Source organism: Doryrhamphus excisus, linkage group LG21 (genome assembly GCF_037039965.1).
Source record: "Doryrhamphus excisus strain RoL-2023G ecotype Guam linkage group LG21, RoL_Dexc_Guam_v1.1, whole genome shotgun sequence".
Classification (NCBI taxonomy): domain Eukaryota; kingdom Metazoa; phylum Chordata; class Actinopteri; order Syngnathiformes; family Syngnathidae; genus Doryrhamphus; species Doryrhamphus excisus.
In genome coordinates this window covers 1,863,157-1,888,979 of record NC_136377.1, presented here as the reverse complement: position 1 = coordinate 1,888,979, position 25,823 = coordinate 1,863,157, and the positions used below count along the sequence as shown (strand labels likewise).

The following is a 25,823-nucleotide window of genomic DNA, read 5'->3' as shown; positions in this document are numbered from 1 at the left end:
CATCTTGGTTTGGTTTTTTCCTCTTTGGGGGGCGTGGCCACAGGTGGGTGTGCGTGCCTACGCACACGGAAGCGATTAAATGGCGCGCACGTGCGGAGAGAGGAAATGATGTGATGTTTGTTGACTGTTTTACACTCCATAATCCGCATATCCATAATATTTATTTGTCGTGCCGATTTGGCCTCATCATTGTAATAAACCCCCTCCACACCACGGAACCTTATTCAGCGTCATCAACACGAAGGACCCATTCCGACCCCTCAGCGGCTAAAAATGTACAAGCAGGCCGCCATTAAGTCCAGGAGCCACGGCAGCTAAGCAACGCCACCACCGTGAGCTCACCTGGAAACAGGTAGGCCAGCTGTTTGGCAGACGAAATGTTATAAATTGAGCGCTTTACATTCTGGTGTGACTCATTTGTGGCTCGGCCGCTGCGCTGACGTTTTGCTTGTTGACGCTTTGGACTTTCAGTGTAAAACATGGCGACATGATGACGTCATAATGTGTAAAAAAAAAAAAAAGCCGCTGACCTGCACATGCGTTAATACAACAGTGCTGCATTCAAGGAACAAGTCAAGACATGGTTAAAGGAAAACTCAAACCCAATAAATAAGAATTAATAAATTACTGGTATTGTGTTGGCGTACCTAATGAAGTGTCCAGTAAGTGGGAAGTATGACTTCCAGCTGGGCGCTGAGAGGCTTGTTGTGCTGAGGTGCGATTATGACAGATGGCCGGGTCACGTTTAGCCGGCCCTGGGTCTCCTGGTGGTGTTGGTGGTGCAGCACCAACAGCTTCCTGACACCTCCTAAATCTGACGGGTTCCACCTGTGTTTGTCTGCTGGGAAAGAAAGAGTCAAGTGTGGCGTGACCGGGTTTGACTCGTGTCAAAGGTCATTCTCATGGTCTAACGAGGCTTTGGTTGGACATTGATACTTTCGACTCGACAATGTTCGCTCTGAGCATGTCACTTTAGCAACGTTCTACAAAAAGGTGCTGCAAAGCATGCTGGGAAGCTGGAAAACACCCGAACTCTTAGCCATCTCCACGGGGGGCAGTAGGAGGTCCCAAAATGAGACCTATGCTATCCATTGGGGGGTTCAAACCTTTTCTAGCGAGGGTCACACAGCGAAAAATTGCTGCTTTTGTTTTGCTTGTAAAAATCACAACTTTTTTCTTTTGTTTTTCCTTTTAATATTGTGACATTAATAAGTATTTTTTTCTTTAATATTTCAACATTATTCTTCTAATTTTTTTCTCTTATTAGTAATTTTGTCTTTAATATTTCAACATTATTCTACTAAAACATTTTTTTCTCATTAGTAATAAAAAATAAACATTATTCTACAAATTTTTTTTTCTCTTATTAGTAATTTTGTCTTTAATATTTCAACATTATTCTACTAAAATATTTTTTCTCTTATTAGTAATTTTGTCGTCAATATTTCAACATTGTTCTACAAAAATATTGTTTTTCTCTTATTAGTATTTTTTTCTTTAATATTTCAACATTATTCTACAAAATATTTTTTTCTCTTATTCGTAATTCTGTCTTTAATATTTCAACATTATTCTACTAAAATATTGTTTTTCTCTTATTAGTATTTTTTCTTTAATATTTCAACATTATTCTACAAAAATATTTTTTTTCTATTATTAGTCATTTTTTTATTTAATATTTCAACATTACTCTACAAAAATATTTTTTTCTCTTATTAGTAATTTTGTTTTTAATATTTCAACATTATTCTACTAAAATATTTTTTCTCTTATTAGTAATTCTTCTTTAATATTTCAACATTATTCTACAAAAAAAATTCTCTTAGTAATTTGTTCTTTAATATTTCAACATTATTCTACTAAAATATTTTTTTCTCATTAGTAATTTTGTCTTTAATATTTCAACATTATTCTACAATTTTCTTCTTTTATTAGTATTTTTTTCTTTAATATTTCAACATTATTCTACTAAAATATTTTTTTCTCTACTAATTATGTAATTTTTGCAGTTATTTATTTGTTTGTATTTTTAGGACGCGCCACGCAGCGCTAAAAAAACAACCAATCACTGTAAGCTTGACTCGCTTGAATGTGGCCGGCGTGTGAGTAATTTCAGGCGTACTTGAAGATGAATTCTGCCCCACAGATGTAGAGTGGCTGGTGTGGGATGAAAGCGGTGATTATGTCTTCTGTGAAGTTGCAGCGAGAAAGCCAAGTGAGCGTGTGAACTGCTTCACATCCAGTTCACACTTGCCCTTTTTTTTTTTAGAAAAAACAAAAGCCGTCTGTAATTTCAAATGCAATTTAATTGTGCTTTGCGTTGATGTAACACACAGATATGCAGAAGTCCACTTCCGAAAACACACACGCTGAACTTTACGACTGAATGTAGCTATTCTATGCTTTGAATGCTCCGATCGTGTTTATTATTCCATCCATCTTGCCATATTTTCTTAGTGGATGTCACGTTCCTCTTAATGTGACGGAGACGGAAACGCCAACTGGAATGTGGTGCTCATGAACGACCAGACGTGTGAGTTCATATCCTGAGCTTTCCAAGTACAAATAAATCCCATTTTTCTTAATTCCATGTGTGAGAAGAGTACAACATTCCTGTGGTGAATGGTGCACGTTCACATTTCCCCAAAATATTGCAACCTGAGAGAATTCCACCAATGGGAATCGCCTTTATTGTCATTGTATTGCATACAACGAAATTAGAGTGCAACTCCACGGTGCACTTTGTAGAAATTAAAAATAAAAGAATAAAAATAAAATAAGGAATAAGCCTTAGTTCTTCAGTAACTACTCTAAATACTTGTGCCTTAGTTCTTCAGTAACTACTCAAAATCTGTGTGCCTTAGTTCTTCAGTAACTACTCCAAATCAGTGTGCCTTAGTTCTTCAGTAACTACTCTAAATACATGTGCCTTAGTTCTTCAGTAACTACTCTAAATACATGTGCCTTAGATCTTCAATAACTGCTCCAAATCTGTGTGCCTTAGTTCTTCAGTAACTCCAAATCTGTGTGCCTTGGTTCTTCAGTAATTACGAATCTGTGTGCCTTAGTTCTTCAGTAACTACTCCAAATCTGTGTGCCTTGGTTCTTCAGTAACTACTCCAAATCTGTGTGCCTTAGTTCTTCAGTAACTACTCCAAATATGTGTGCCTTAGTTCTTCAGTAACTACTCCAAATCTGTGTGCCTTAGTTCTTCAGTTACTACTCCAAATCTGTGTGCCTTAGTTCTTCAGTTACTACTCCAAATCTGTGTGCCTTGTTTCTTCAGTAACTACTCCAAATCTGTGTGCCTTGGTTCTTCAGTAACTACTCCAAATCTATGTGCCTTAGTTCTTCAGTAACTACAAATATGTGTGCCTTAGTTCTTCAGTAACTACTCTAAATCTATGTGCCTTAGTTCTTCAGTAACTACTCCAAATCTGTGTGCCTTGGTTCTTCTGTGTGCCTTGGTTTTTCAGTAACTACTCCAAATCTATGTGCCTTAGTTCTTCAGTAACTACTCCAAATCTGTGTGCCTTGGTTCTTCAGTAACTACTCCAAATCTGTGTGCCTTGGTTCTTCAGTAACTACTCTAAATCTATGTGCCTCAGTTCTTCAGTTACTAATCTACTCATTAGTTCCTCATCAGTTCATCAGCAATTACTCTAAATGTAATTACTCAAACTTATTTTTGTAAATATGTGACTTTTTGGTGAATAATATATTTGGGATGTGGTGTGGGTCAATTAAAAATCACTTTAGGCACGTTATCCTGTATGTGAGTTTTTCTTTCCTCGCTGATGATTGTTTTCGGTAATTATTACTAATCATCATATTTGATAGGCTAATTTTAAGATGAATTGTTTAATGCATGTTCTAGTATTATGATCCAGTTCTCGGTGCCGGATTGTGTTTTGTGACGTGATCCTTTGCTCCCATTCAGGCTGAGCGCTAACCATTCATGACCCGAGCCTTTGCACACCATCCAGTCATTCACAAACCTCCCCACGCCTCACGTGTGAGGTTCACCCAGGCAGATGCTGGCATGCACGCATAAAAATAGCCTTCGGGTGTTTCTTTCTGAATCGGTGAACGCTGCCACGTCTAAATATAGAAGCACCAGGCCTAAAAATAGCAACACAAGCCAACCGACATCATTCACGCTTTGCCAAGTCAAGCAAAAGCTGCTCATGTTTAATTCACAAAAACTCTGCAATCCAGAACTCGCACTCGACGCGTAGCCGGAGAAGTCGGAGCCGAGCGGGCGCTCTTGTCCACTGACATCACGTCTTTGTTTATACGCGTGCAAAAATCAACCCCTGACTGGCACAGTATGAATCGTAAGCCCCTGCTCAGGGGCACAACGGAACATGAGCGTGATCGTCACGACACGCTGAAGGGGCAATGGCGTCTTGGACTGTTGCAACCGCCGCAGGCCTGACCATCGCTTGCCGTTCACGTCTTCCCGAATCGCTGCCTCGGAGCCCTTGTTCAATCCACCATGAAGCGCATCTCTTATTCCACGTGACCTGACAGCGAAGAAGACGAGGAGGACATGTCACGCTTCTTCTGCAGCTTCTCTAATGCACGGCGTTCAATCTACGGGCAGAATGCAACACGTCAATACGTCATTAAATGTTTGTTATTATTATTATTACAAAAAAGTTATTCATCACTTGGTGAGTTGTCGCTGGCCGAGTGTTTTGGTGGGCGCCAGGTTCTCGAGGTGAGACATTCGCAGTGGAAGTGTGACTTTGGAGTGGCTATGATTCGGAAATATCAGCTTCAGCCTCAAGACGCATTTCTTAACCATTAGCTTACCATTCTTAGGATGCTTGACATTGTTTTATACTCTTAAATTATTATTTTAATTTTATTAATTTATTATATTTACAATAACTCTTTCAGTACAGTGTACAGTGGATCCCTTTTATACAGTCGCCAATCACGGCTACACAAATTGGTCAAAGTTTTCAGCTGTCCTTGGCGATGCCTGCTGGTCATAAGCCAAATTTTAAACAGCCTAAAGACTAATCAGCCTCGAGACTAAAAAGGTACCACTGTATAAATGACAATAAAAAAAAATGCACCTCCGTGATGAGGCGTACTTACGGCTTAAACCTCGGATTGCGTTGCAAGTGAACAATGGCAATCGAAGAGAGAAGTGGAAGGTTCTGGAACCGAATCTAATGCAATCATTCCGGCAATCATTTTATTGCAAATGTTGATCCAGAAATCTGACTAGAGCATCAAGCTAGCATTGGGGTTTGGCTTAAACCTCGGATTGCGTTGCAAGTGAACAATGGCAATTTAAGAGAGAAGCGGAGGGTTCTGGAACCGAATCTAATGCAATCATTCCGGCAATCATTTTATTGCAAATGTTGATCCAGAAATCTGACTAGACCGTCAAGCTAGCATGGGAGTTTGGCTTAAACTTCGGATTACGTTGCGATTGAACAATGGCAATTTAAGAGAGAAGCAGCATGTTCTGGAACGGAACTAATGCAATAATTCTGGCAATCATTTTATCGCAAATGTTGATCCAAAAATCTGATTACAGTGTCAAGCTAGCATGGGGGTTCGGCTTAAACCTTGGACTGCGTTGTGAGTGAACAATGGCAATTTAAGAGAGAAGCGGAGGGTTCTGGAACAGAATCTAATGCAATAATTCCGCAATAATAATCATTTTATTGCAAATGTTGATCCAGAAATCTGACTAGAGCGTCAAGCAAGCATGGGGATTTAGCCTAAACCTCGGATTGCGTTGCGAGTAAACAATGCCAATCGAAGAGAAAAGCAGAGGGTTCTGGAACGGAACTAATGCAATAATTCTGGCAATCATTTTATTGCAAATGTTGATTCAAAAATCTGACTCGAGCATCAAACTAGCATGGGGGTTCAGCTTAAACCTTGGATTGTGTTGCGAGTGAACAATGGAAATCGAAGAGAGAAGCGGAGTGTTTTGGAACGGAATCTAATGCAATAATTCCGGCAATCCTTTTATTGCAAATGTTGATCCAGAAATCTGACAAGAGCATTAAGCTAGCATGGGGGTTTGGCTTAAACTTTGGATTGCGTTGCAAGTGAACAATGACAATCGAAGAGAGAAGTGGAAGGTTCTGGAACCGAATCTAATGCAATAATTCCGGCAATCATTTTATTGCAAATGTTAATCCAGAAATCTGACTTAGAGCATCAAGCTAGCATGGGGGTTCAGCTTAAACTTCGGATTGCATTGTGAGTGAACAATGGCAATTTAAGAGAGAAGAGGAGGGTTTTGGAATGGAATCTAATGCAATAATTCCGGCAATCATTTTATTGCAAATGTTGATCCAGAAATCTGACTTAGAGCGTCAAGCTAGCATGGGGGTTAGCATGGGGGTGTATATGTCAAAAACAGACATTGTGATGGGCGTATGAGTTACTCTAACAAGGTCAAGCGTATTAAATCTCCCAGCTCCAGATGGGACCTTAAAGCATCACAAGTCAAACTGGATTCACGCTTGAGGACCCCGCTCGACGAGCAGAAGCCTCACATCCACAGGCAGGCAGGGAGGGACGTTACCGCCTGGTTTCGTCCTGTGTGACTTCCAGTGCTGATGTGGAAATGGAAATTCCACCGCTGGCGAGAATGCCTCCCCTTTTTCCTGCCTACGCCCCAGTGTTTCCTGCCCGCCGCATGACTAGGCGTGTTGGTTTTTGACATCCCAGCGCCTGACTTTGGGGGTACACGTTAGCGTGAGTGTGAGAAAGGGTGTGGGTTTCTGTGGGTCATTCGCCAAGCAAGCACTAATCCTCCACTGTGAGCTTCCCGTGGCTGCTGTGTCATCTTCACACGCGTCTAATTAAAGACTTCCCAACCTTTTTGGAACAAACGCACTGTGTACTTAGTCTTTGCCCTGTCATAGCCACATCCATTAGTTCCATTTGCATACATGTTCAATTCCACTGCCCTCTAATGAGCGTCAGCACAAAGACGGCCTTTCGTCTTTAAACCCAAAAGGTAAATATTGTGTTTTTTTCCCGTCTTCGCACGGCACCCAGGAGCCGCCGTGCCGTGTCTGTGATGTGTCAGTGCATCTGTAAACCACTCAAGGGGACTCTCAGGCCCTTTTTACACACCAGACCTCGCCCCACTGCACCTGAACAATGCACTAGTTCTTTGCCGGACCGAGTCCAGCACTGCTGCGCTGCAAGTAAAAATCAAACCTTTGTAAGTCCCCAAAAGACCAGGACTAGGAGAATGCAACACAAGTGTTTTTCTGCAATAAAACCGAGTTTAACCATTCTTTCATCACTTTAATGACAACTATATGCTTTAGGTGGGGGGTTTATTCCTGCATCACCAGCCAATGGTGAAAAACCCAAAAAATACTTGGTTACTGAGCCTCAAGAGACAAACACCTCATCTAATGTAATGTAATGAATATTTGAAGTCGAACTGTTTAGGGATTATAGACGTCCCCAGACTGTTCTGTGATAATATTTTTATGAATTATTTGAATCTATTCTATTAATGCATGTTAGCATTTTAGCTAATTTATTCATGTCGAAAGGCAACTACACACATGGTATGATGTGGAGACATTATGTGACTGCCTTAACACTTTTGGGACTTGAGGCTGTCTCGCTAGGTGCTCGCATGGTAGCCGTAGGCATGTTAGCATTGTAGCTAATTTACTCATGTCTAAAGGCAACTACACAAATGGTATGATGTGGGGACATTATGGGACTGCCTTAACACTTTTGGGACTTGAGGCTGTCTCGCTAGGTGCTAGCATGGTAGCCGTTAGCATGTTAGCATTGTAGCTAATTTACTCATGTCTAAAGGCAACTACACACATGGTATGATGTGGGGACATTATGGGACTGCCTTAACACTTTTGGGACTTGAGGCTGTCTCGCTAGGTGCTAGCATGGTAGCCGTTAGCATGTTAGCATTTAAGCTAATTTACAAAAGCTACTTTTGGTTGCCATTTTGTTAGCAAGCGAATGGGATGCTAACCGGACGTTTTGTCATAGAAAGAACACAACAGGACTCGGGCAGTCTATTAATAACACGACAAGACGTGCGCCATATTGTATGCTAATCTGAAGCTGTACGCAAAGCGGGGAAACATTTTCAACATGAACCGAAAAACACGCCAAATAAGGCCCCACTGTGTTGCCTCGTCAGCACCCGCCCTAATCCTTCTGTTTCAGCCAATCAGATTACACCTTGCCTCCGTCCTGTTATCTGCTGTGTTTCTCTTGCTTCCGCCATTGTTGGTTCCCCCCACACGTCCCACCAAAGAATAAGTGACACAAATGTGAGATGATTAAATACTGTAGGTTTATTTGAAATACAGATGTGTACATTTTGAATCAACCCCTGATGGGGAAAGGGGGGGCGGGGGAGCATCACAGTTCAGTTCTAGAATAATATCAGTTCACACGTCTCTTCGTGCCTAAAAAAAAACAAAAAAAAACAACAAAACCTCAGTGTTTTCTGCTCAAACATCAGAAATAGGATAGGTTTCTGTATATACAGCATTCTTGTACGACAAGAAATAGCACATTCTCCATACATCACTTCAGTGATGATTAACATTGATTTACTGGATACAAAGAGACAATGCATATGCGAGGACTGGTGCTAGATCAGCTAAATTTGGCAAGTCAAATTCATGACCGACTCCGTAGCAGAGGTGGAAAACAACGGCTAAATTAATAAATCCCTGAACATTTAAATGTGCAAAACGGTTGAAAAAAAAAAAACATCGTAGAAAAGCTAGAAAAAACAAAGCATCACATTGCACTTCCTTCTGTGTGTGTGTGAACGTGATGTGACATGAGCTTACTGTTGTGTTTTCATTGAGATACATAAGCAAGAAAAAACTCCAATGACATAAAAAAAAAATCCCTTTACAGAAGAGTCTTCATTATGGTATCACACAAATAAATACATTGCATCCAAGCCATCACTTTACATTATATTACCATTGCTGCATGATATAACTATATTTATATATATATATAGATATATCTCTAATAGAATTCATTACAAATTTGGTAGCATTAAAAACAATGAAAGGAAGTTAAGAGGAAGCTTAGTTCATTCATTCAAGAGGATGCATGTGTGTGAACTCATCAGGTTTGGCGAGCGTCATCACGCAGAGAAGCTAAAGCTAATCATCCGTCTCACACACACACACACACACACACACACACACACTCAGTGTCTCTTATTCCTCAAGTCATCCGTGTATTGTATCTCCTTGCAAGCTCAAAGTGCTTTTTCCTCTCTTTTATGCACCTGTTCCAAACTATTAGTGGCTTTTTAAGGTTTCCGTCAAAAATGTGGCTTCGTTTTTTTTACTTGCACTTGCATGGCTTCATTGCATGTTTTTAATAGGACTTTTTTCCGCTTCCACCTCACGCACACAATAGCCGTCTTTGTGTTGGGTGAAATCTATCTTTACAAGAGTCTCTGCGACGTGAAACCAAGCATCAGAGAGAAAGAGAGAGAAAGCCAGCTCACTGATAAGGCAGTGTGGATAAAAGGTTTCCTCAAAGAAAATATTGCTGTTGATATACATCATAATTCCCCGTAATCATCCCCAAGTCACAAGAATAGGATCTCATTTACTTTTAGAAAGAAAAAAACATATATACATACTATAAATTATGAATATATATATATATATAATCCAGTGTCCTTTTTTATTTTAGATTTCCAGATTGATCCGTCTGAAACCGGCTTTCAGCCCTCACATGGAGATGACAAAAAAAAAAACCTTCAGAATTTCGGTTATATTTCGCTGGCACCGTCTGACGCTGATTGAAGTGCTCAAAGCTCCGATAGGATGCGCGTGAGGCTTAACGGAAAACAGATTCGGAATGCGGACGGGAGAGCTTTAAGGCTGATTGACTGACTCGTGCACCGCAGCGCTTCGTGGCGAGAGTCATGGCGACGCCGCAAGAGACGGAGAAATCACATGGTTACATTTGTCCCTTCGTGTGTGTCGGGTGTTCAACAGCAGGTTTTGGGTTGGTTTGCAGCTTTGGTCTGTTTACAGCAGTGGTGTCCAAAGGTCAGCCTGGGGGGGGGCAGCTCCTTTATTTTCTTGGCCTGCGGTAGATTTTAGAAATATATATTTTGAAGTTTTTGTTCTGTAAAAAACATATCGCTTTTAATTGACTAGCAAAATTTTTCTTTTAATTTTTTTTGTACAATTGTCAATTAGAAAAAAAATCTTTCCAATTTGACTTTGTCCAAAAAAAACAATTTTAAATTAACAGAAAAAATTTTACCCACATATTTCATACATACGGCAAAACAATTTAATTTTTTTTTAGAACTTATAATTTTTTTTAATTGACAAACAAAATGTTTTTAAAAAATCAAAATAATTGTATTATTAATTTAACAATTGTAGATTAAAAACCTTTAAAAAGTAATCCATCATCTGGTATCATGTTTGACTTAAAAAAAATCACAGAAAAAAATATTTTTAGAATATTTAGAAGTTTTTTTCTATGTAAAAAAGGGCATTTTTCTCAATTTGTTTGGATTGAAGAATACTTTATACTATGTCATTTCAACAATTGATTTTTCATTGACTTTTTAAAATTATCCAGAAATAAGTAGACTTTTGTTGTTATTGGCTTTGACTTTGTCCAAAGGAGAAAAAAACGTAGAATAAATTTATAGATAATATTTTATCATACGTATTTATATAGTCAGGAAAATAATTTCAATTGAAAAAATAAAATATATTGTCCAATATTTAACCAATATCATGATCGGATTGAGTTGGGATTGAGTATCAAAGTTGTTCCATTTTTCTATGGGCCGCCCTTGGTTAGAGAAGCTTTGGACACCCCTGGTTTACAGGCTTTACATGATGAAGTCACATTCAAGTTAATTGGGGTGGGGTCAGGGGGGGGTTTGCAGCTTCTAAATAAAAAGCATCTGCATTGACGAGAAAGGCCGCATCATGCATGGAAAGCTAAGTCTGTGATGATGATGATGATGATGATGATGATGACGTCAGTGCAAAGTGCGGAGGAATGTAATGACGCGATGGCACTTGGTGCAGATTGACAGCCGACGGACGGACAAGCACACAGACGAAGACGGAAAGGTCAGGTTCATGGTCAGCATTCAGTAGTATGGCATCAGGGGACGGAGGAGGAGGAGGAGGGAGGGGGGGGTCACGTCCTCCCTTGAAGGTCGACCGGATCCTCACAGATGGAGGTGAAGAGGACGCCAGACGTCGCCTTCTCACCAGCTTGGGATTTCGGAAGGCGTCTCCGGGAAGGGGCAAGACGCTCCCTAGTGTCTCGTTGGAGGCTGCCCTCCACCGCTTTGCTCAAAGGTTGCTGGCGTGGGTGTGGTGTCAAAAAAATCAGCTGCTTCTTTTCTTCAGACTCCGCGTTGTCGTCCATCTTGTCGGTCATGTTGACACCTGAGAGGCGGAGAAGTGGGATTGGGTGGTTAGTGTCCTCTCGATAAATTAAATTAAATTAAATTAAATTAAATTAAATTAAATTAAATTAAATTAAATTAAATTAAATTAAATTAAATTAAATTAAATTAAATTAAATTAAATTAAATTAAATTAAATTAAAAAAAACTTCAACTATATTAGGAAAGCAGGAAGTGAACAAATGTAACAGTTAGTGATTGTAAAAGTACCAGATGGAGGGGTAGGATTTAGTAAGCTTTGCTTCTTCCTACTCCTTTTTTTTTTTTTTTTTTTTTTTGTCCCGTCCAGCCATTGGGGCAGATAGTATTGTTGATCTAGATTCAATTGTAATCTGATGCATGTTCAAATGAAATTAAACCATTACCATAATATTCTGCCTTTATTCCCTTATGAGAACTTTTTCACAACCAAATTTTTCAACGATATTTGTTTCTAATAGACCAACTTAAAAAATATAAATTTGAACTCTTCACTCCTAAAATAAATAAACGCTGCTGAATAAATGAGGATGACGAGCAGCCCTAATCTCCTAAACTGTTACACATCACAAGCGATCCCGTAGGAAGCTCAGATACGGCAAGCCCCAATTAACATTCTCCACGGGTGGACTCAGTCCGACTCCGCCCTGTGCGTTAACTTCAGGACATCCTCTCGCTAGTGGCTGTCAAACGGGTCAGCGTGAGATCTGACAGCGGAACTTCACAGGTTAGCCCGTGGAGGAAAATCACATCTAGGAGCGAAACCCGTCCAGTCGCTGCTGTCCCGAGTGGTAAAGTGTTTATACAGCTGCAGGCCGTCATGGAGTAGAAGCTCTAGAACGTCAGTCGTTATCTGGGAATGTCGTTATTTTCGCTGATGTCGAATTCGAGAACACCTAACGCGGATGGGACTAAGATTAAAGTCCAAAAGTCCAAATCCTGTTCGCATCTATACACCAAAGAACTTTATTCATTCATTTTCTACCGCTTTTTCCTCACAAAAAAGCGGGGGTGGTGGAGCCTATCCCAGCTGTCTTCGGGCGAGAGGCGGGTACACCCTGGACTGAAACAACTACAGTTCCCATGATGCTTTCGGAAGACAGACCCTTGTATTAATATCACATGTTTTAATAGACGTCCTGTTTTGATCTGACAAATCTTAAGTACCTTTGATCAAGTGTGGTATTACGATTACGCTTGCAGGGGTGCTGGAGCCTATCCCAGCTGTCTTGGGACGAGAGGCGGGGTTCACCCCGGACTAGTGGTCGGCCAATCACAGGGCACATATAGACAAACAACCATTCACACTCACATTCATACCTATGGACAATTTGGAGTCGCCAATTAACCTAGCATGTTTTTGGAATGTGGGAAAAACCCACGCATGCACGGGGAGAACATGCAAACTCCACACAGAGATGACCGAGGGTGGAATCGAACACTGTCCTCCTAGCTGTGAGGTCTGTGCGCTAACCACTCGACCACCGTGCCGCCCCCAAAGAACTTTATCCGAGCGTTTTATTCACAATAGAAATAGCATTAAATGGCTAGGAAGTCCATGAACATGCAGGGGGGGGGTCATCTACTGTAGACGGAGTCCAAAAGTGGAACTCTGCCAAACTCCGTGGTTGTCACTAATCCCATTGTTGCAGCACTTGTAGGTTGCGTTCAGGGCACCACTAGGCGAACTACAATAGACAACGCCGTCTGTTATCACCACATCACAACAATGGCACCTTGGAAAAGCCCGGAAGACACTGTAGCTGTCCGATGTCGGGCCAACACCTTCCCTGTCTCCTTCAGCAGATGGAAGAGATGCCGAGAGCGGGAATGAGTGGAGAGTAGGCTATTTGGAGATTTGATGGGCTTAAGGAGCACAAATAACGTCCATCTGGTGGAAATGGCGCTTTAAGGGAATTGTTTGGGGGAAACTTTTTCCACCGGAGGTCACATTTTAAAATTCTATTTTTAGAATCAGCAGCGGGCCACAAACGGCTCCCGGGCCACACGTTGGACACCCGTGACATTGTGTATGCAGGCTATTTTACATGATTTGAAATGACATGAAGGCACACACGGAGGTGGTTGTGGGGTTTTTCCTAGAGAATGAGGTTCAGGCTGGGGGGGGGGGGGGGGTGTACCAAAACATGTGTTGGTATGGATGCAGGGAAAATATTTAGGTCACAGGCTGGTGGTATCAGGAAGGTCCTGACAGATGGCCGTAGACCATTAATTCCATACCATTGTCTTGGGGTGGGGGCGGCACGGCGATGGAGTGGTTAGCGCACAGACCTCACTGCGAGGACACCAGGGTTCAATTCCACCCTCGGCCATCTCTGTGTGGAGTTTGCATGTTACATGCTCGGTTAATTGGCGACTTAATTGGTGAGTGTGAATGGTTGTTTGTAATTATTTTAGAATTAATCTAATTTATTTTGGGATTAATCAAGTTACTTACAACAAATAAAATGAAACATTATGTACTGGGGGCTGCAAGGCAGTCGAGTGGTTAACACGCAGACCTCACAGCTAGGAGACCAGGGTTCAATTCCACCCTCGGCCATCTCTGTGTGGAGTTTGCATGTTCTCCCCGTGCATGCGTGGGTTTTCTCCGGGTACTCCGGTTTCCTCCCACATTCCATTCATTTTCTACCGCTTTTCCTCACGAAGGTCGCGGGGGGTGCTGGAGCCTATCCCAGAGGAGGGGTACACCCTGGACTGGTGGCCAGCCAATCACAGGGCACATAAAGACAAACAACCATTCACACTCACATTCATACCTATGGACAATTTGGAGTCGCCAATTAACCGAGCATGTTTTTTTTGGAATGTGGGAGGAAACCGGAGTACCCGGAGAAATTTATTTCTTAGTCAGGAACTGGTATTTACCCGAAACTCATATATGTTCGACTGCTGTTTCCTAAAGCACGGAAAAATGTCGATTTTTTTTTCTGATGAAAAACATGAATCTAATCTTTCTGTGCCATGCAGCCGTGTAATTTAATGTAATTTAATGTAATTTAATGTAATTTAATATAATTTAATGTAATTTAATGTAATTTTTATTATTTATTTTTGTTATATACCAAAGTACTAAGTGATATGAGCATCCAATGCCATAATGGGTACCATAGTAAGTGTCAATATAGTGATATATATATAGCACATCATGACGGGTTCAATCCTTATTATTTTAGCTGTTTGAAGATGAACTATATCCAATATTATATCCTATATTATGGTAACAAAGTCATAATATTAAGAAATGAAAACCTCCAAAGATGATTTAAGAAGAAAGCTGAAATATTTGTACCATTTGCCAAGTTGATAATGATAATACACTTTTAGCGACCCGCCTTCCTTTCCACTTTATGTGCATACAATGTTTGCCACATAATCATAAATAATCATACATTGTACAACAAGAGCGGCACAACTTTGAACTTGAGTCCAAACACGATAACCTTTTACTCGTAAGTCATTAGTCGTCATGAGGGAGTGTTGTTCTTCGATATCGGCCCACGCGTCCCTGTCCCCCCCACCCCACCCATTGTTCTACGGTGCCGAGCTGGCCGCCGTGCTGCCCTTTTACCCCTGGTTAATAATTAGAGCGTTTCTCCGCCGTGTGTGTGTGAGTCCGATAAAAAGGCCACAGGAAGGAGGGAAGGCCAGCTCGGGCTTTTGATAAGATTCCAGATCGTTGGTGAAGTAACCACGCCAAGAATGTTAAGACAATGCCACTGTAAGCAAGCCGTCAGTCATGTGTGTATTACTCCGTGCTAGCCAAGTCTGGATAACCTCATGTCAGAGTGTGTGTGTGTGTGTGGGGGGGGGATTAATATGCGGGCCTTTGAATGAAAGGAAATGGAAGAGGAGAAAAGTCTGTTTACCTGATCACACCTTGACTGAAGTGGACGGTCGAGAAAGCTGGCTCAACCTGATGGGAGAGAGAAGAATTGTTGTATAATTAATCCTGCATACTTGGGGGTTCGGGGGGGGGTACCCCAAATTCAGACTTCACTGACCCCAAATTCTGCCTAGCAACCAGGACCACATACAGTAGTATCTCGCCCACCGGTAAGCATAAATGTAGATTGGCGAATGCGTGTATCGGGTGGACGTGGGGGGGATGGGGCGGGGGGCACGCAATGAGTCCGAGCTATTTACGGCAACTCCGCATCCCGAAATAAAAGAACCGACCACCTCAAAAATAAAACGATGCTGCTTGAAGCTGGAAATAGAGAGACGCGCTCCAGTGGGTAAACTTGTTCAGATCCGCTGCTTTTAAAAATAGATACGCAACCACGTACCCCGGGGGAGGGGGTTGGTGGGGGCGCCGCTCGGTAAAGTCAAGGGGAATTTATTTATCGGAGGCTTTATAGCGTGAATGTAATCTATAAATATCAGCGGTGGAACAACCCTTTGTCGTACAACGTCGTCTTCGGCGCTCTCGTTCCCTTGGGGGACGCCGTTACGTAACAACTGCTGCTCTTCAAGTTTTTCTTCATTGATAGATTTCCGAGACAAATTCATAAGAACTGATGACTTAAGACATAAAGTACTCTAAGATCATAATGTTTCTGCACTTTTCCGGCAAAGAAAGCAAAGTAATATGACAGAATATCAATAAATACTATGTTTTAGATGGTAGTCCTGTCCTCACGAGGGTCGTGGGGGGTGCTGGAGCCTATCCCAGCTGTCTTCAGGGCGAGAGGCAGGGGTACACCCTGGACTGGTGGCCAGCCAATCACAGGGCACATATCGACAAACAACCATTCACACTCACATTCATACCTATGGACAATTTGGAGTGGCTAATTAACCTAGCATGTTTTTTTGGAAAACCCACGCATGCACGGGGAGAACATGCAAACTCCACACAGAGATGGCCGAGGGTGGAATTGAACCCTGGTCTCCTAGCTGTGAGGTCTGCGCGCTAACCACTAGACACTAGTTTTATTGAATTTTATGTAATTTAATTTTATGTAATTTAATTTTATTTAATTTTTATTTATTTTTATTATTTATTATTTTATTATGTTTTTAGTATTAGGTCTCCTAGCTGTGAGGTCTGCGCGCTAACCACACGACCGCCGTGCAGTGAATAGGATAATACGAAACATTTATCCAGTGGAACCGTTAAGAAGGTCCGCCTTTAACCGAAACAGATGCTAACCAAGTCAATAACATTAATCCTTTGGGAGCAGACACGTTTTCAATGAAAGTAAAAGTAGCTTTTAATGTTCATTTATCACTTTCATTTCTGCATGTAAAAGTATAAAAACATGTTTTATATCGTATGCTACTCAGAAAGTGTATGTAAACTGAGGCGCATTTTTGCTGTTAACTGAAAAAACATGCTAACCGGGCCTGTATTTCAAATTAATATTGTTCTATTGGACACAGTGTTTTGTAATTGATCCACACGGTATTACAGACGAGCGACTGTAACCGACAAAGTGGCTTTTTTCGGGGTCATTCTTTCGATGTACTGCCTTTTTCCAGAAGCTGGGCCCAAGGAAACCACATCACAGCGTACTTATGGCAGGCATGGACCTACACCGCTGCTGTAAAATAATAATTTAACAATACACGGAGGAAATATTAACGGCTTGGATGGTAGCCTGGCAGGCGCATTTCAAAGCAAATTGGTGGTTTCCCACAAAAGCCTTTCAAACATTGATTTTTTTTTCTGTTTAAACTGCAGCCAGTTCCTCCTATTTGTCTCCGATGGGGGGTGTTTTTGGGTGTGGGACGATGCAGACAAAGCCAGCGCCTGCAGACAAGACGTCAGGCATCAGACTGCCATCCTGTCTAAAAATGTCCCCCATCTTCAGCAGGAAGGAAGTCATTTCTGAGAGTGCTGGCAGCAGGGGAGTATGTCCATGTGATAAAAAAAAAAAAAAGTGGGACAAAATAAGCAGCAAGAAAACAAGAAGTGATGTTTCTCCCCTCGAAAGAGGATGATGGGCTGTTTGCTTTGGCCTTTTAAGGCTGCGTGCAGCTACCGTGCCCTCTGTTTTCTTCACAATGGGGTGTTAAGAGAGAGAGCCAGGAAGACGACGGGTGGCAGCTGCTAGAAAAAAGGAAGGACTCGAACTTTAACTCCAACAACTCCGATACAACTTAAACAACTTAAATATCGGTCCTACATTTATTTCATCTACATATTTAGACCATGAAAACATACCATGTAAGGGTTTGAATGGCTTAAAGAATGCTAACAATGCTAACGCCTAGCATAATAATGCCTACTCGTAAAAACGGTAAAAAAATGCTACTTTAATATTACCATGCTCGCGATGCTGACATGCTAACGCCTAGCATAACAATACTAATTGTATGCGCCAACCTCTGAAAATGTTAGTATACTTATGTTAGCAATGCTAACATGAGCATGCTAGCACCTAGCATAATAATGCCTACCCATAAAAACGGTAAAAAAATGCTATTACTTTAATATTAGCATGCTAGCAATGCTGACATGCTAACGCCTAGCATAATAATGGCTTAAAGAATGCTAACAATGCTAACACCTAGCATAATAATACTAATTGTATGCGCCTACCTCTGAAAATGTTCGTATACTTATGTTAGCAATGCTAACATGAGCATGCTAGCACCTAGCATAATAATGCCTACCCGTAAAAACGGTAAAAAATGCTACTACTTTAATATTAACATGCTAGCAATGCTGACATGTTAACGCCTAGCATAATGGCTTAAAGAATGCTAACAATGATAACGCCTATCATAACAATACTAATTGTATGCGCCTACCTCTGAAAATGTTAGTATACTTATGTTAGCAATGCGAACATGAGCATGCTAGCACCTAGCATAATAATGCCTACTCGTAAAAACGGTAAAAAAAATTTGACTATGTTAATATTAGCATGCTCGCAATTCTGACATGCTAACGCCTAGCATAAAAATACTAATTATATGCGCCTACCTCTGAAAATGTTGGTAAAAACGGTAAAAAAAATTCTACTACGTTAATATTAACATGCTAGCAATGCTGACATGCTAACGCCGAACATGATAGTGGTGTTTATATACGCATCTTCCCATGAAAATAGCAAAAAATAATGCTGGCATGCTAATGTTAGCATGCTAGCAATGCTAACATGCTAATGTTAGCCATTTATTTGTGGAATTATATGCTCAAGTGTGAAATATTCCAGGTATTTTCAATCCCTGGTAATAAATAATACCAAACCACGTACTGATCCTGTGCCTTGTCTCGGTCGTCCAAAAAGAAGAGGGCGGTGGCCAGGAAGAACATGCCGCCCAGGACGATGATGAAGGGACATAGCATGAGGGCGTAGCCCAGGCTGAGGAAGCTCCACAGCGCTGACGTAGCGTAGCTTTCACGTAAGCCGTCTGAAATCTGCGCCGAGAAGAAGAGAAAGGAAGATTAAGCGTATGCAACATATGTGTGGTGGACAGGAAGTGACGTCGGAGGTTCAGAGTTGAGTTTTAGCTTTTATGGCCACAATAGAGGCAGTGTTAGTATTAAAATAAATAAATAAATCAATAAAAATTAAATAATAATAAAAATTAAATAAAATTAAATTATGTAAAATTAAATAAAATTAAATAAAATTAAATTACATAAAATTAAATAAAATTAAATAAAATTAAATAAAATTAAATAAAATTTAATTAAATAAGTGGTCGAGTGGTTAGCGCGCAGACCTCACAGCTAGGAGACCCGAGTTCAATCCCACTCTCGGCCATCTCTGTGTGGAGTTTGCATGTTCTCCCCGTGCATGCGTGGGTTTTCCGGTTCTCCGGGTACTCCGGTTTCCTCCCACATTCCAAAAACATGCTAGGTTAATTGGCGACTCCAAATTGTCCATAGGTATGAATGTGAGTGTGAATGGTTGTTTGTCTATATGTGCCCTGTGATTGGCTGGCCACCAGTCCAGGGTGTCCCGAAGTCCCGAAGACAGCTGGGATAGGTTCCAGCACCGGTAGAAAATGAATAAATATTATTATTATTACTACTACTACGGTGCCTATTGTGCATTAAAAACCTGCTTGTGTTCCTCAGTAACATTGCTGACACCTAGTGACCAGTGTTGAGTACTACACAGCATTACATCTTTGAATGTACTTTTAATGCTTGAAAATGCTTCATTTTTCCCATAAAATCTGCTTAAATATACACATTTTTGTACTAATGGTTGTATTCATCTATGAAATATGAAAAGTTGTAACCGCTCATGATAGGCGGAAGCCGTGTTGTGTAATATGTGGAAAAAAAACATGCTAGCAAGACACCGACACATAAAAAGATAAGAATAACACCCAGCGGTGTGAACGTGGGTTCATCATTCATATCGTAAATGTGATAGAGTAATTGTGCCCGTAAATCAGGTGTAAGAGCTTCTTGTCGGGTCAAAGGTCACATTGAGTATACGCCGCACATCAGCAAAATGAGAACATCGGTGGAAGGAAGTGCTGACAGGAGGATGCGTGCGTATTATATCATCCATGTGCACACTTTCTTTGACTTGCCCGCCTCCCACTCTGCCAGCTGCCATGTCCCACTCATGGAAAATGATCCGGTTATGTGTTTTTCTCTTGGGATTCCTACGTGACAACTGCCTACCAGCCACATCTCGGCTCACTGACAACAGAGTGTGCGGGCGTACAAGCCATTAAAGTCCACTCCGCTGCAGAAGGTTGAGGAAGTTCATCCTCGGAGCGCAAGTCAAAAAAACAGCCGAGTCGGCTTTCTCGTTCAGAAAGCTGCATGGGGTGACGGTGCCTACGCTCGCTACGCACGTCACACTTGGATGCTATACCTCAGCTAGGAACACAGGGAGTGGGCGATGACGCACTTGGAGGATTCTGGCCGTGGAGTTGTCATTGGCACATTAAAAAAAAACAAAAAACGACCCAGTATCGATGTTCTAGCTAACGTGGGACATTTGTTCTACAAAACATGGCCGTGATCATCTTACTTTGGTTCCATTTCCAGCATTGGGGGGTTCAAACACAACGCCTTTAAGCTTATCAGCGCTTGGAGATGATCCACTTCTCATTTTTTTTCTTTCTGATTCACTAATCAAAGGCTTTCTAACCGAGGCGCCCATGAGCATTGCATCAGTCACACAGCATACCATAGGTAGAAAAAATACAAAAACAAAAGCATTTTTTGCAGGTAATTTTTTTTCACTCTGGAGTATAAGTTGCAGGAACAGCCAACCTATGAAAAAAAGTGCAACTTATAGTCCAGAAAATACGGGATATATATTAAATTATTTATATTATATTACATGGTATTATTTATATATATTTAACATTTATTTTAACATTTATATTTCACATTTTCTTTAGTTTTAACATTTATTTTCTGATTTTTTTTCTATTCATTTATAAGTCGCTCTGGAGTATAAGTTGCAGGAACAGCCAACCTAGGAAAAAATGTGCGACTTATAGTCCAGAAAATACGGGATATATATTATATTATTTATATTATATTACATGGTATTATTTATATATATTTAACATTTATTTTAACATTTATATTTCACATTTTCTTTAGTTTTAACATTTATTTTCTCATTTTTTTTATATTCATTTATAAGTCACTCTGGAGTATAAGTTGCAGGAACAGCCAACCTAGGAAAAAATGTGCGACTTATAGTCCAGAAAATACAGGATATATATTATATTATTTATATTATATTACATGATATTATTTATATATATTTAACATTTATTTTAACATTTATATTTCACATTTTCTTTAGTTTTAACATTTATTTTCAGATTTTTTTTATATTCATTTATAAGTCGCTCTGGAGTATAAGTTGCAGGAACAGCCAACCTAGGAAAAAAAGTGTGACTTATAGTCTGCAAAAATACGGTCCATATTGTATCCACTTTAGAAGTGGTTGGCCTACATTCCACAGTCCTGATTGGTCAAATTCAGTTGATCAGTGGATCATATTCACAATTCAATATTCTCGTTCCTGCAAAGTCAACATTTTGGGTGGGTAAAAAATTTGGCCGTGATTCCAATTCCATCACTTTACATTAGTGGTGAGTACCTCCACATTGTCTCCTTTAAAATGTGCTGAGTCAGTGTGTGAGGCATATTAGGGCCTAAAGCGAGACTCTGATTCATGGCTTCCTTTATCATGAACCAACCATGCCAACTGAAGAGAGAATGGGAGAGGATTATTGCAAATGTTTGCAAATGCAAGAGCAAAATCAGCTTTTTTATGGGTTGGTTCGTTGCTATGACACCCCCACCCGCGCCTGGTCAACGATATAAGGTTGTGAGGGTCTTACCAGGCCTATCAGGTACGGACTTCCCGCATCGCCCAGGAGGTGGGAGGTGAAGCTCTGAAACGCCACCGCTGTTGCCCTCCGCGTGGGAATAACCACAAACTGCACAAAGACAAGAAGACGTGGACATCACGGAAGGAAAATGGAGTCAGAGATGTGTCATACCGTTTATTCATGGATTGGTGATTTTTATTTCATTTTTTAATCACTTTTTTGTAATAATAAATTAGTATTAAACACTCTCTTGACAGTTAATAATATTAAAATTACATGTTCAAAATATTTAATTTAATTGTCTCAAAAGTTAATATAGTTGTTGATTTTAAAAAATTACAAAATTTTTAAAAAACAATACATTTGATTAAAAAAAACATTGCCTCTCCAGTTAATAATGTGAATTAATTGATTATTATAATATTTATTTTAAATGATAAATTAGATTAAAACCATTTATTCATGGATTGGAGATTTTTATTTCATTGTTAATAACTTTTTTGTAATAAATTAGTATTAAACACTCTCTTGACGGTTAATAATATTAAAATTACATGTTCAAAATATTTAATTTAATTGTCTTAAAATAATATATTAATAATAATATATTAATATATATTAATATAGTTGTTGATTAAAAAAACAAATTTACAAGATTTAAAAAAATACAATACATTTGATTAAAACATTGCCTCTCCAGTTAATAATGTGAATTAATTGATTATTATAATTTTTATTTTAAATGATAAATTAGATAAAAACATTGTCTCAACCATTACTATAGGTAATTGAACTTGAATTACATAATTTTATTTTTTTAATAATTATTTTTTTATTACATAAAAAATATTTCAATTAAAACAATGCTTCCATAGTTAATTGATTGATTAAAAAACTTTTTTATATAATGAATTAGATGAAAACATTGCTTCTGCAGTTAAAAATGTCTGTGAACAGATTATCTGAAATTCCTATTTTGGTGAAAAATGATTCCGTGTTCCGAGATATGAAGTCACAGACGTTATACAAAAATTCAGTTCAGCGTTTTCCGAAAAAATACTTTTCAATACACTTAAAAGACATTTTGAGGGCAGACCAAATGGCAGCACAACGTGGGCATTTGTAATGACATTTATCATAATAAAAGAATTCCCATAGACGCCAAGACTAAGTATAGCTTCCCAGTACTTACCATTAAGATGTCGGCCGTTATGGCCCAGTTGAGGAAGAGCAGCGTCTCTCCTATGAAGATGCAAACCTAAATAAAGAAGACGACATTTAGCACCATACAGAGTGGCCATTGAGACGGAGCAGTTTCCACTGTGTGGCAAAGAGGAAGCCGCGAGGGGGGACGTGGACGTTACGGTTCCCTCAGTATGTGTGGCCGGGCGCCGCCGCCGCCGCTGAGGAAAACTGCTTTGGTTGTGCTGCGGTGGAAAAACATCTTATTAGGATTTGGCTCGACTCTACGAAAACACGCGGGTCTTCGGCTTGATTCTGATGAGACAAGCCGAAAAACTGCACGGATGATAAAGATTATACGCTTTACATATATTATATATATATATATAATATATATATACATATATATATATATATAGGATTTACAGGGTGGAGCAGTAAACTTTGAATAGCTTGTTGTGGTGGCACTCGAACGTTGTGGGACGGCTGCTATTGCCATTTAGACATTTTCTTCCAAACAAACCCTTTGGGGATTTGTTTGCAGTGGAACCTATGCGGTCCGCTTTTAAACGGGCCTGTTGATGTGAGTTTCCTGCTGAGGGAACACCCCTCGCTCGGGCGCCAGCGCTCTGGCCGCGCCTGATATCGTAGGAGCGGACACACGACGCGACCCCCAGACGGTACGAATTAGCGATGTGTTGATGAGACAACAGCTGCCAGAGGTCAGTCTGCCCGGACGAGGCAAAGCGGACCGTGTCGCGTTCTATAATGTGACACATCTGTCGGCGCCGTGCCGTGAAAGCAGAGCTTGTATCTCACGTACGAGGGCGGCTGCTCCGTCAGAGGATTTCATGTTTTAACAGACGAGAGCTCTCACCTGTTTTTGACACTCAGGAAGTCGGCTTCTTGCAGAAATATCATTATTAGTTAGATCGGGGGGGGGGGCATACCTGTTCCACATGGTGGACAATGGAAGGACGAAAGGACCACTTTGATGATGTAAGACGTTCTAGGCTACGTATTTCTAGAAGAAACCACCTCAGCTTTGTGATCCGGGTGGAAAAGGCCGATTATTAGAATGTATTTTAGTCTTAGCTTCGTTTTTCCTGGGTATTTTTCATCGTACGACTTTATTCCCATAATATATAGCTTTATTCCCATAATACTTGACTTTATTCCCATAATATATGGCTTTATTCCCATAATACTTGACTTTATTCCCATAATACTTGACTTTATTCCCATAATATTTGACTTTATTCCCATAATACTTGACTTTATTCCCATAATATTTGACTATTCTCATAATATATGGCTTTATTCCCATAATATATGGCTTTATTCCCATAATATTTGACTTTATTCCCATAATATATGGTTTTATTCCCATAATATATGGTTTTATTCCCATAATATTTGACTTTATTCCCATAATATTTGACTATTCCCATAATATATGGCTTTATTCTCATAATATATGGCTTTATTCCCATAATATTTGACTTTATTCCCATAATAGTTGACTTTATTCCTATATTTGACTTTATTCCCATAATATATGGCTTTATTCCCATACTATTTGACTTTATTCCCATAATACTTGACTTTATTCCCATAATATTTGACTCTATTCCCATAATATATGGCTTTATTTCCATAATATTTGACTTTATTCCAATAATACTTTACTTTGGTCCTATAATATTTGACTTTATTCCCATAATATTTGACTTTATTCCCATAATACTTGACTTAAGTCCTATAATATTTTACTTTATTCCCATAATATTTGACTTTATTCCCATAATACTTGACTTTAGTCCTATAATATATGACTTTATTCCCATAATATTTGACTTTATTCCCATAATACTTTGACTTTTCCCCCCCCAAATATATTGTCTCTTTAATATTTCAACTCAGATACTAAAATTTCCCATCATATTTTACTTTCTCTTCATATTTTGACTTTATTCTCAGTTGTTTTTTCCAATTACTGCTGTTTGTTTCTGCTTTTTTTTTTTTTAACATTAAAAAAAATTTTTTACAAAAATTTTGTAAATATTCTTGTAATAGTATGACTGGTTCTTCAACCTATTTTTCCAAAAATGACTTCATATGTTGATCCATCTTTTTCCACTTTGCTGCATCATGAGTGGCCAACTGCGTTGTTGTTGTTGTGAGCAATTTCCTGTTTTTTCTTTGTGTTTGATAAAAGTGAGAAGTACGTCTGTTAAATATTTCTCGATCATTTGTCAGCCGTTGGTGGCCAAACATGCACGTCAGGCATCTCCAACATGCGAGTCTTACATAAGCTCCTGTGATGTTCTTCTTTGCCACGACAAAGATGAGGCAGATGAAGATGGCTGAGCCCAGCATGCTGACGGCGCACACCAGCGGGTCGGCTCGCTCCGTCTTCTGGCGGCACAGACGCGTGGTGGCGGCCCCGATGAGCACGCCTAACAGGCCCGTGACGCAGGTGATGGCCCCGAAGATGAGACTGAAACGTAGAAGGGATATTGTCGTTCATGTACGTGGAACATTTTGATCGGAAGAGGAAGCGGTAGAGCGATTTCTCTCACGTCTCCGTGCTGCTGCAGATCTCCTTGGTGCCGCACGGCTCTGCGGTCTTCTGCACCACCTGAGCTCTGGCCAGGTAAATGGGAATCCACATCCCGAACGCACCAGTGGCGAAGGACACGGCTGCGGACGCCATGGAGGAGAACACATAGCTCCGACTACACAGGGGAAAAAAAATACAATCAGCAAAGATAAACTACAATAGCACTTATTATTATTATCCTATTTTCTGGACTATAAGTTGCAATAATAAATGCAATAATTAGGTAGAAAAAAAACATACATAAATCGCACTGGAGTATAAGTCGCACAA

At 40.0% G+C, this 25,823-nt stretch overlaps 1 protein-coding gene and 1 long non-coding RNA gene across 3 annotated transcripts in view; one reads left to right on the top strand and one right to left on the bottom strand.

The window, feature by feature from the left end:
• Positions 1–221: 221 nt before the first annotated feature.
• On the top strand, positions 222–25,680 carry LOC144894574 (uncharacterized). Its single transcript, XR_013625204.1, has 3 exons — positions 222–352; positions 25,278–25,460; positions 25,531–25,680. It is a non-coding gene; the product is annotated as an uncharacterized LOC144894574 (long non-coding RNA).
• spns2 (SPNS lysolipid transporter 2, sphingosine-1-phosphate) overlaps positions 8,308–25,823 on the bottom strand; it is a 68,341-nt gene continuing 50,825 nt past the window's right edge. For both annotated transcript variants that reach the window (XM_058086303.2, XM_078787804.1), the window contains 7 exons: positions 25,513–25,668; positions 25,241–25,430; positions 22,941–23,006; positions 21,758–21,856; positions 18,676–18,839; positions 15,337–15,383; positions 8,308–11,447 (listed from right to left, as the gene is read on the bottom strand). In XM_058086303.2, the coding sequence (XP_057942286.2) occupies positions 15,341–15,383; positions 18,676–18,839; positions 21,758–21,856; positions 22,941–23,006; positions 25,241–25,430; positions 25,513–25,668 (718 nt within the window). In that variant the 3' untranslated portion in view covers positions 8,308–11,447; positions 15,337–15,340. The remainder of the gene's footprint in view (positions 11,448–15,336; positions 15,384–18,675; positions 18,840–21,757; positions 21,857–22,940; positions 23,007–25,240; positions 25,431–25,512; positions 25,669–25,823) is intronic.